Genomic DNA, 11,912 nt, shown 5'->3' with positions numbered 1-11,912 from the left:
AATAGATAACAAACTATGGTCTAGTGGTAACACAGTAACCTTTAAACAAACCAACCAGGAACTCTGCAAACAACGTGCACCTCAGACATTCACATGACCCCACACACTGTAGCATAATTACAAGCTGTGCACATGCACTCGCACTCTGTTGCTGGTAAAGTACCTTCAGATAGTTAAAGCATAGGAATTTGAACTTGACTTTTCTTGACTTTTCTTGACTTCTGCACATTAAGGGCTTTCAGGGCTTCAGTCAGTTCAGGGCTTACATATGAGTCAACACATTTTCTTCTATTGAACTTAAAAACTTTGTTCCCAGAGATCACAACAGACAGAAAACCTTCTAGTACAGACCCTGAAGAGATATGAACTTACAGCAGGAGCAGGCAGCTGAGGTACTGTAGTCAGCACCCAGCTTTGCCTCTGCTTCTCTCCATCTTTTCTTAATTCCAGTACATTAGAATGAGTAATTGTTTATTCCTGGCCTGCTGAGGAAGTGGATAATAAAAAAGAGTTGTATCAGACTCTTTATGTGCAGCCAAGTCAGTGTAAACATACTTAATTAACAGATGCAAAACTGTTATATAAATGCAGCAAATGTTTCTCACATTCAACATGCTTACAATAGTGAAGGAGTGTGTTCACATTGCATTCACATGTATATAAACGGAGACATAACCTAACCTTAACTTACACCTAACCTCACCCTGACCCTAAAGTCATCAATAATCCAATGATTTCAGCAATGACCTCACAGTTTGGGTCCCACAATGTGAGTTATATATTGTTATAGTTATACACACACACACACACAAACTCAGTCACTATCCAAAGCAAATTATCAGGTGGACCCTGTCCTTTGGTCCACGCACACATACACACACCCAAACACACAGTGTATATAAAGGGCTGGGCCCTTGAACTGTCTCTCTCAGTGTGACAAACAAACCTAAAGGAAAACTGCTTCCTACCGTCACACGCCATTCAAAAATGCCTGCAAACTACAATGGACGCTGGGAGATGGTGAGCAATGAGAACTTTGAGGAAGTCATGAAGGCCCTTGGTGAGTTCTACTACGACTACCAGATTAAGCCATAATGACATAGAGGGGGGCGGTGTGACTTGTGTCGATTAGACGCTTACATGTAAAGATGCAGCAAAGTAAAGAGGAAGGCCTGAGCAAAAAATGACATAAAGGACGGAGTGAGAGAGCAGCAACGTGAATAAAGTAGAGGGGAGTGGGGGGAAGTCTGTGGCACTGCTTCATTTCCTCATTGAGCTGCTGTCAGGCCAAGTTAACCTCCACTCTGTTAGCGGTTGCCATCTGTTACCACGCCAAATAAATATTGATTCACTCCTTTCTGCATTTTTATCCCTGTGATCCGCAGAAAAGGAAGACAGATTCTGAGCCTGGATCAGGCAGCAGACCAGCTCGTCACTTATAAAAAGAAAACAGAGAGAGAGGGAGAGAGAGAGAGAGGCGCCAGCACTTGACTGGTCTCTCCTCCTTGTTGTGCGTCATCGCTGGGGCCAAGAAACACTTTCATTATTCACGACTTTATCTGCAATTCAAAAACAACCACACCGCAGTCAGCTCACACAAAATCCGGGAAATCCTAAATGGCGCACCTCATATTCAGTGAGCAAAGAGCGAAATTACATCCTTATGGAAATGGATCAAAAATATCATTTAGATAGGTAAATGTAGGGGACCTCATCTTTAACAGTGAGGGGAAGAAATTGAATTTTCAGTTTAGGGCAAATGGGATATGAATATATAAACAGTCAGGATGGGTGGTGCTCCCATGCTGAGCAGGGTGGAGAAAATATCTAGGCCTATTACAAGTCAGGCCAAGGTCATTTTTAAAGGGTATAAATGAGGCTGTCACATGAACCAGTGTGTGAGGAATCATAATAAGTGGCCTGTGGTGTCATGTTTGTCTGTGGATGTGTGCTTTTGGTGTTTGGGCACCTAATAATCGAATGTGTAAAAAGTCAAACTGCACACCAAACCAGGAAAACACTTTCCATAAAGCTCCTGCGAGTGGGACTGATTCACAATGCGATCAGTCCAGCATTCAGTTCTATTCAGTTTAGGTTTCTTATCATGCTTGCAGACATCGACTTTGCCACCAGAAAGATAGCTACCCACCTGCATCAGACCAAAGTGATTGTCCAGAATGGTGACAAGTTTGAAACAAAGACCCTGAGCACCTTCAGAAACTATGAGGTCAACTTCACCGTGGGAGAGGAGTTTGAGGAGCAAACAAAGGGCCTAGACAACAGAAAGGTCAAGGTGGGAGTGTTTGCTGTATTATTTTACAATTTCTCTCTAAATCATATATGTAAAGTGTGCCTAAGTGTGGCCCAATCATGATAGAAAATCACCACAGATACACTGCTCAACATTTGTATGCTTCTGTGGTGATATAACAGACACTGGTTACCTGGGATGGAGACAAGCTGGTATGTGTTCAGAAGGGGGAGAAGGAAAATCGAGGCTGGAAACACTGGATCGAAGGAGACTTGCTACACCTGGTGAGAAAAAGCAAAATAACTGCATACCACGTGAGACAGAAAGGAAAAAAAGATTTGACAGGCATTGAAAAGTTCCCCTGTGATCACAGCTGCACAGCTGCAGCACAACTGGCAGTTTGTCCCACGTTTGGCAACATTAAATAATGGAGTTAACATCAAAAATCAGCATCAAAGGAAACCAGACGTTGTCTCTTCTCTTTCTTGGTGAAAACTTTAACAGTGCGAGAGTAGATTACACTGATTTTTCTCACATCTTCTGGCTATAATGATAAAAAGATAAGTCATTATCTAAATCACAGGGATCTAAGCTCAGCCAGTTTATGTAACTATAAGTGATATTTGTTGCATCATGTTGGACTCAGTGTAAAGGTCTCTCCTCTCTTTCAGGAAATCACTGTGGTCGATAAAGTCTGCCACCAAGTATTCAAGAAGGCCCAATAACCTGGAAAAATAAAGTTTAGAATTTATCTGCACTAAACTGTTGGCCTTGTTGCATGTTGCTGTCTATTTATAATGTAATTGTAACTAAGTGTAATACATTGATTTCACACCACTTTTTTAAAGCAACTGTGATGAACCTGTAATAAATTAATTAAGTAAAATGTTTATTTAATAGCATTTTTTAAATAAAAAAGTATGCACTAAAGCGATTGATGGGTTCACATATTAAGGTCCAGCATTCAATACCTATTGTTCTCATAGTCAAGTGCAAACATGAAAACATTATCGGTGGAGTTGGTTTTTAAAGTTATTTTTGTTTTGTTTTTGAGATTATTACCTATAATTGACATATTTTTGCATTTGCTTTGACTAAAGCAAACAACCCATTAAATGAATCCTGTATTTGGTGCAGTTTAGAACAAGCTCACAGGTACCACATGCTCTCCTCCTCTGCCGGAGCCACGTGGCTAAAATAAGCTACAAAATGAACCGGATGATCCTTGCACAATTCAAATTTTATTGCAAGTACTCAGTTATTATGATAATGTACAGTGTCGTGTGTGTATATACATAGTTTACATTAGCTATAAATGTGTAATTAGTTGCCATTTTTTAGTGGTATGAACTGAAGTTTATTTCGAAATCCAATACCGGAAGTGGTTTTGTTCATGTTCCAATGTACTTGATTACGAAAAGTTCTCCGACTTCCACGGAAACGGCCTGTTTTTACTGGTCAGAACCGCAGAGACTCACATACTAAATACCGTATCAGAAGTTTTGTCTTTGCTTGTTATTTTATCGGTGGTACTGTGTGCACACAATGACTTATAGCCTTGAAATAATTAGGAGCGTTAATTCTATGAAAACCTTCAAAAGCCATACGTTCAGCAAAGCCAGAATAGAAAATAAAAGTTACTGCTGGAGCAGTATGTAACATTAAAGGGCATATATTTATAATTATATTTTGTTAGGTTAAGACATTAGAAAAGACAGAAAATAATGTAAATGAGCTTATATTTAATATCTGAGAAATAAATATAATCTATATATAATAAATAAATACATCTAATTTGAGAATCGTGGCTCAGTTCACTGAAGTTGCATTTTCATTGCTCCAAGAGTCATTTTTAGAGGGGAAAGACTTTTTAAAGTTTAGTTTTCCACACTATTAAATACAAAATCTTATGGTAAAAATTGAGCTATGTTGGGTCACCATAGCACTGATGGATACTAGGTTAGCGTGACCCAGTGCCACCCAGTATCCATAGGTACTGTCACCAGTTGAACCCAGAACAATGAGCAAATGCACTTTCACATCATTTTCTTGTCTCTTCAGGATGAAATGCACATCTGTGTGTTTAATTACAACACTCTGGAGAGAGTAAACACACGCACACACTCACTCTCACACAAACAAACACACACACACACACACACAGAGTGATTACAGGAGCACAGGAAGGAATTGCTTTAGAGAACAAACAAAAGTGCTGTTATTCATTTTAAATATAGATAAATGAGATAAAAATTAGGGAAAGACAGGGATTATATGACATATGGTTTCAATTTTGAAGAACACTACCACTAATAAAACCACTTTGATGAGATACGGGCTGGTCTTATTGATTTTTCCATACTAATAAAATTTTCAGTTCTCCACACTTATAAAAACCTAAATTTGTAATTAACTGTAACTTGAGTTTGTCCACTCGTTGCTGGACGCACTTACATGCACAATGAAAGCTACTTTGTTGTAGGTTTGGCAAATGGGCTCCAACACTCCCAAGGGAGTGAACTGTAGTGATGGCTACAGTGGAGGGATAAGCCGAGGCTGACGACCACCTGATCAAGATCAGGTATCCACTCTCACATAATACTCTGCAGCATGTTTTTAAAAACATGCATCTTAAATATGAAAAAGTGAGAGATCATCAAGTACTTTTGTGTACTTTTGGACAACATATTCAACAATACACCAAAACTAACATCTAAAAGCTTTATCGTAATAATGGTTTTCTATCCCACCTGCTGGGTTTTCTCCAAGTCTAAATGTTTCATAAGTGAACAGACAACACAATCTTTGTACAATACATATTAACAAAAAGCCTTTTTCTTTACTCTTAACTTTCTAATTAAAAAAATTGCATATTATGTAACTGTTTACAGAAGGACAGCAGAATCATAGAAATGCATTTATATTAGTCTGCTTTTTCATCAGTTTCTATTGCGTCAAGTAAATTTGCTGGTTTTCAAACGTTTCATACTGTGTAAGTCAAGTGTGTCTGAAATAAAGCATACGAGGCACACACCAGTGCGGTAGTATGTGCACATTTGTTTTTGTGAATACTAATTCATAATAATTTACACAAAGCAGTTTAGATATATTACATGTGTTGTGTGTCTTTATCAACTACAACAAAACTTGTGTTCACGTCCAGAACGTGACCTGCGCCAGCTTTCACCCTGAGCTGCTAATCATCCTCACAGGCTATGATAAGTTTGATATTTTTTATAAAGCAGTTTGAAACAACATAAACACAGCCAGTATGCAGCCAAAGTTATGTACATTTTTGTAAGGATTTAACTCCGTATCATTTACTTAGGCACTGTTCAATCGTGGCACTCCAACATTTACCGACTAGAAAACACACACACCATGGAGCGGGTGTGGTGTATGTGCAGCTCCAAGAAAGTGGCTTTGGGCTATGATGAAGGCAGCATCATCACCAAGGTACACTGTGTGGTTATAGCACTTCTTACCAGAGCACTGTCTATATTCCTTACTTTTTCTTATTTTCTAACAATGGGATCCTGATGGCTGCAGCCAAATTGAACGTTAAAGTTACATTTTAAACTGTTAGCAGTACTTCAGGTTGTTAATACCCACAAATCCCCAGAGAAGATAGAGGACATGACCTCTCTATGCTCGGCAGCAGCTAAAGGCAATCACGCAATATACTGTACCCTCAGTTAGATGTTATGATATAATAGACTGCTGTGTGTAAGCTGAAGGAATATTTGTATCATCCTCGTTGTTCCCCTCCCTCTTTGTTGCAGCTGGGGCGGGCCGGTTGTGTCAATGGACTCCAGTGGAAAGGTCATGTGGGCACACCACTCTGAGGTGCAACAGGCTAATCTGAAGGCTAGGGCAGAGGCTGAGGTCAGGGATGGGGAGAGGCTGTCGATGGGCGTCAAAGACATGGGCAACTGTGAGATTTACCCTCAGACTATCCAGCAAAGCCCAAATGGGAGATGAGACACCAGACTTTGGTGATTTGCCTGTGTCACATACATTTGGTTGCTATGGCTAAATTCGTAAATGAGTGATTTATGTCTAAATGAATCTTGGGAGGTACTTTATCTCACCACAGTGTAATTCTAAGTGGTAAGTGCAGGTAACAAAAAGGTGATTCATGACGGGCTATCTACACGGTTGCTGATGTTTTTAGAGACCTGTATCAGTTTTAGTTATGGTAACAAAATATGATTTAGTATTCAGAAGTGTTTAGTATATTTGAAGGTTTGTAGTGGTGTGCGGAGATGGGGCTGTATATCATCTAGACTGCCATGGCCTTGGGGAACAAGAGCTTTGGCTCAGCTCAAGAGATTGTCTGGGCACATGATTCATGTCATCTCCAGTCCTAAAGTAGGTTGTCATTATGAGAAATCCAGTTATTAAATTATTACCATTTTCTATCAGCATAAAAATACAAGTACACTACAACTACTCTTTTCAAATACATTTTAATTTACTGTGTACTGTGTGTTATATTTATAGGCACGCCATAAGGGAAGGCACTAAAAACCACTATGGTCAAAATATTCAAGAGAAGACAGCTTTGACTTTGGTTTAGAAGGTGAATTTCCCATCCTAATATGTTGTTTGTTGTCACAACTTGTGTGTGTGGACACTGTTTTTGTGTACACACCTGTGTCTAATGCTCAGCATCCTGCTGTGTTACAGGTATCTTTGGTGGCTTCCTGCTGGGAGGGAGGTCAAACAGTGGCCTGGCCTTTTACGACCGGGAGACTTCTGATCGGATTCCCACATTGAGATTCAACCCAAGCATTACAGTTATACTTTTATGTGTGTGTGTGTACTTTGGTCTTTGATTTATTTGGTCTTCTTTTAAATCTTTCTTTGTCTAGATCTTCTGGTCTGAGTCTGGGGAGCTGGGTGTGCATCGTTACAGATGAGTCTTTCTTTGTGCTGCGCTTTCTGCTTGAGAGAGTCTCAGCAACTTAGGAGTCCAAGGGATAGATGACAAAGGATGAGATAGAGGTAGGTATCGGTATGTATAGATAGATGAGATAGGTATAGAGAATGACATAGATGCGTTCGAGGTCAGATATGCATATCTATCCCTAAAAGACATTCAAGACATTTTAATTTTGCAGAACACACTGTAAACACACGATCATGTCCATTGATCATGCAAATGTTTTTGCATCTAATTTACTGATACAACTTTGAAATATGAATTTCTGGAAGATGCAGGTAGCCTGTAGATGAACTATGTTGGAAGGAAGCTCTCTCTCTCTCTCTCTCTCTCTTTTGCACTTTCTTTCAAATTATATGATTGTTTCTGTCTTTCTTGTTATGTCCTGCCAGGTGCTAGGAGAGTTCCCAGAGGTGGTGCAGACAGGAGCATGGGTCGAGACCGCTTCATCTACACCAGCTCTGTCAACAGACTCAACTATTATGTTGGGGGAGAAATCATCACCATTGCTCACATGGACAGGTACAATGCACCAATAATTGCAAACACATAAATGATAGGCCGGCAAGCCCATTTTGGCTTATTCATTTATTTATTCAGTCATGTCAGCAGTATGTTGCAGAATTCTCTTTTCAGCCGTGTTACAGCACAAAATTCACTCTATGGCTTGGTGTGTCATGCATTTACACTCCAGTAAATTTGAAACATGACAAAATATGTTTAACAAAGTGCCTTAAAACTGGTCTTTCTCTGGTGCAGGACTTTGTACCTGCTGGGCTATACTCCCCAGGACTACAGGCTTTACATCATCTGAACGTCATCAGCTACTCCCTGCTGCTTTCTGTGTTGGAATATCAGACCGCTGAAACAAAGAAGGACGTCATTATGGCTTACATCATTTCCAGGGAGCAGAGGACACAGGGTAGCCGACTTCTTGGAGAAATAGGTATGTTTGCCCTCTAATCTTTGTGCCGCTTAGTGGTTTTTATTTCAGCTTTAACTGAGTATAAATCAGGATTTGGATCAATGTGTAATTTACAGAACATCAGGCAGCCTCATGCAGAAAATCCCTCTGGGCAGAATTCTTGTATGTTTCTTTTAAACTGTGTTTTCTAGGGAATTTGCCTCTCATGCAGCCTCTGATAGTTGCACTTTGTCACATTCACATATGTAGTTCACACATTTGCATTAAATTTAAAAACTCTTCTTCTTCTATCTTTGACCAGTGTGCTTCTCACAGTATGTGAAATTGAAAGATTTTTATTGTGTACTTGTTTATATTGTATAGGGCTTCAGATAGCTGGCCCTGGCTCTGTCCACTGACCCAGAACACAAGTTTGAACTTGCTCTGCAGCTGGGAGAGATCAAGATAGCCTATCAGCTGGCTCTGGAGGCAGAGGTTAGATCATAATACACACATACACAAAAACAAGTTAACCTAACAAACATAACCATGTTTGGACATTCAATATAGGTTATGATTAAGGACACTGTTAGCACACAGTCGTTTTGGAGGAATATTGTTAATGTGTAATATGCAGGATAATGTATACAGAATCTGTCACTTTACTTGTAAAATATGAGATATAACTTACTAGCATTCTTTGGAAATGTTTTGCGGTCTGCTGTTGTTGAGATCCATGCTTTTCTGTCCAGTGCTAATCCTCTCTCCTGTCTCTTTGGCACCTCAGCATGTGGGGCTTCAGTCAGAGCAGAAATGGAAGCAGCTGGTAGAGCTTGCTACTGCACAGTGCCAGTTTAGCTTGGCCCAAGAGTGTCTGCACCAAGCTCAGGATTACGGGGGATTATTGCTGCTGGCCACAGCCTCGGGCAATGTCGACACGATGCGCAAACTGTCCGAAAGGGGCAGCTAGGGACGGAAAGACCAATGTGGCCTTCCTCACCTACATTTTGCAGGGCATGTAGGTGGAAGGAGAGGACTTGGAGAGGGAAGACAGATGTTCATGTTTCGATCAACGTGCTTACATTTTTTCCACTTTTTTTATTTGATCAATTTTTGTCATGTCCATCATTTGCCTTTGTCCAGACTGGACAAATGTCTGGACCTTCTCATCAAAACAAATCCATTGCCAGAGGCTGCATTCCTGGCAAGGACATATCTGCCCAGCCATGTGTCAAGGTAAAGAAAAAAAATACTCTAGTGTACTGGATGTATCGGTTCATAGATTGAACCTAATGCCTCCAATTTGTAATTCCCAGAGGAAGTTTCACAAGATTATCAAATTAAGTGAAACTTTTGTTTTCTTTTTAAGGTAGGGTAAGGTAAGATCTATATCTGAGAGTTTTCTACGCATCACAGCTGAAATGTACACAGTTCTTTTCCTCCAGGTTGGTCAAGCTGTGGAAGCAAAGTCTGCTCAAGGTCAACCAGAAGGCAGCAGATGCTCTGGCTGACCCTACCCAGTACAGCAGCCTGTTCACTGGCCTCCAGCAAGCCTTGATGGCTGAGCAGTACCTCATGTCAAGCCCGCTGCTCATCGTGCACAGTGGAAGTTAGTATATGAAGGAGAATTGGGACTTTTTCCTCACCTTATGAATTGCTGTCCATACTTTAAGCATAAGAAAGCTTTTTGATAACTTCCTGTCGCTTTACTTCCCAGCCAAATGAAAACTATAATGTCCTGGAGGAATCTGCAGGTCTTGTTTGTAAAGAAGAGGTCAATGAGCCACCGGTGAGGACCAGAATTGTCATCTCTTGATTACTGCATGATGACAATGTTTACAAGATCAATGGCAAAAAACTCCACAAACATTTAAAAATCCTTTCTATTGCAGCCAGTGAAACAGCTGACAAGCCTCTTGTTATACACAGTGCCACAGCTCCCTCTTGTGTCCAACCAAATAGAGAACAAAAATTGCACTAGCATTGTTTCTCTATCCATAAATGCTCTGACATATCTGAATTAAGCCACACAAATAACACGTCTGAATGACCATGAGCCAGCTATGGAAAGATTGCAGGTGAATAAAATTATTTTACACAGCAGTAGCAGAAGCAGCCACGGCTCCAGGACCAGCAGCAGGAGCTCTTACAAACAAAAATGAAAATTATTGACAATTTCAAAAAAAGTAGATTGAGTCCCAAGAGCATCCTGTCACCATAGCAGAAGAGCATGTTGGACCAAAACAAGCTGTCTCTTCTGAGGTATCAGCCCTTGAAACACTGATGGACATCGTCACTAAATCAGAGAAGGCTTTGGCTTCTGCAGAGGACTATCACCACAGTGAAGAGCCAGAGATGGTACAATACGGTCCTATTGAAGATGGCAGATCTTTAGTTGAGAAAGATATTCAGGAAATGTCTCCAGTAACTGAAGCAGTCTCTGCTGCCTGTGGTTCTGAAGCATCTTAAACATACAAGGAACCAAGTGAACAATGGTAACAGAAACCATAGCAGTAAAAAAAGTCCTAGTTGACATTGGTCTGACACTTGATACAAAATTGTCAGAATATGTAGCAACTGGAGAAATGTCTGTTCCTGGAAACAGATGTCTCTCTTCAGATACAATGCGATCATAGATTTTACAGCAGAGGAATGTGTCTCAGAAACTGTACCATCACCACCAACAGTGGAGGAGCTTATCTCTTTCCAAATTACCCTGTACAGCCAGTTTAGTGTCAGAGGCATCTGTCTCTCCCAAGAGCTTTCCACATTTCTACTGCCAGACTCACTTGAAGATAAAATGCCAGTGTTGGAGCAAGTCCCAACACAAATATCAGAACAAGAGATACAGCAGAAGGCTTCCCCAATAAAGCCAGAGGACAACCTGGAGGTTTCCCTGGAGCCTGAAGTTTTATCCCCAGCGGCAGCTCCCACAGACGTGAACATAGCAGAGGAGGAGGAGGCGGCGGCCTGAATGTGCAGAGGAACCTTTAGAGCATCTTGAGGCAAAATTCTAGCATTCATTTCTGTGACAAAAACAACATTAATAATGGCACAGATATTAAATATCTATGTGTGTCTCTTGGCACTGAAGCACTGAACCACCAACAGCCCTTTCCCTTCCCCAGCTGTGCAGTGCCAGTCCAAGCCTGGTAGAAATTGGGGAGGGATGCTTCATGAAGGGCATCCGGTGTAAAAACTGCCAAATCAACATGTGGACAACGATCCACTGTGGCGCCCCTGAACTCACTGGATAAGCTCAAAGGACAAAAAATAAAAATTTAAATATCTATTTGTAGAGAGTGATAGCTTTTTGCCCTTGATACAAAATGATAACGATGCCTCTTCACTTCCACACACAAATAACTTTCCATCTATAGGACCTGGATGATCTGGACGACAGACGAAACAACAAATGGGCATCACTTTACAGTATCCAGAAAAAACACTGGTACCATTTTGTTTCTCACTTATAAATTCCTAAAGCTCTACCTACACACTTAATTATGCTTTATGATTGTGACAATAAAGAATCTCACAGCCTTAAAAGCTCTCTGTTGATCAGAGTGTTAAATATTCAGACCTCAAGATACTAATACCCCAAAATATAAGTACAAAGATTTTTTATTTTGTTATGTACATTATTTGAATTGAGACATCAGGTTTGACTTGGAGCTTCACATGTAACACATATATGAACCTTCCATGAAAAAAACCCCCCACAAAGTTATAACATTGTACAAGTTGTTTCGAAGCCAATTCCTTATGTTGATGGTGGTAAAGTGTTTGGCGTTTCCTCATGGTCATGAAGC

General features: G+C 40.4%; 1 protein-coding gene and 1 pseudogene across 2 annotated transcripts; both read left to right on the top strand.

The window, feature by feature from the left end:
- The first annotated feature begins 898 nt into the window (after window positions 1-898).
- LOC137129483 (retinol-binding protein 2-like) lies at window positions 899-3,143 on the top strand. 2 transcript variants are annotated; one of them, XM_067508698.1, is made up of 5 exons: window positions 909-1,060; window positions 1,386-1,636; window positions 2,115-2,293; window positions 2,434-2,535; window positions 2,923-3,143. In XM_067508698.1, the coding sequence occupies exons 2-5, from the start codon at window positions 1,618-1,620 to the stop codon at window positions 2,974-2,976; spliced, it is 354 nt and encodes a 117-aa protein (XP_067364799.1). In that variant the 5' UTR covers window positions 909-1,060; window positions 1,386-1,617; the 3' UTR covers window positions 2,977-3,143. The 2 variants fall into 2 exon arrangements, with proteins under 2 accessions (XP_067364797.1, XP_067364799.1); XM_067508696.1 differs by lacking the exon at window positions 1,386-1,636 and having other exon boundaries at window positions 899-1,060.
- Window positions 3,144-4,888: 1,745 nt separating this feature from the next.
- Window positions 4,889-10,119, top strand: LOC137129242 (coatomer subunit beta'-like; annotated as a pseudogene).
- Window positions 10,120-11,912: the final 1,793 nt, after the last annotated feature.

This window comes from Channa argus, chromosome 6 (assembly GCF_033026475.1).
Source record: "Channa argus isolate prfri chromosome 6, Channa argus male v1.0, whole genome shotgun sequence".
In the NCBI taxonomy this organism is placed as follows: Eukaryota; Metazoa; Chordata; class Actinopteri; order Anabantiformes; family Channidae; genus Channa; species Channa argus.
This window is presented reverse-complemented; position numbering and strand designations above follow the sequence as displayed.

Bases quoted from the DNA above. Each gene is read 5' to 3' on its own strand.
- LOC137129483 (XM_067508696.1), top strand. From the start codon at position 988: ATGCCTGCAAACTACAATGGACGCTGGGAGATGGTGAGCAATGAGAAC. The intron at 1,061-2,114 runs GTGAGTTCTACT...TCATGCTTGCAG, and splicing joins GGAAGTCATGAAGGCCCTTG to ACATCGACTTTGCCACCAGA. The intron at 2,294-2,433 runs GTGGGAGTGTTT...GTGATATAACAG, and splicing joins TAGACAACAGAAAGGTCAAG to ACACTGGTTACCTGGGATGG.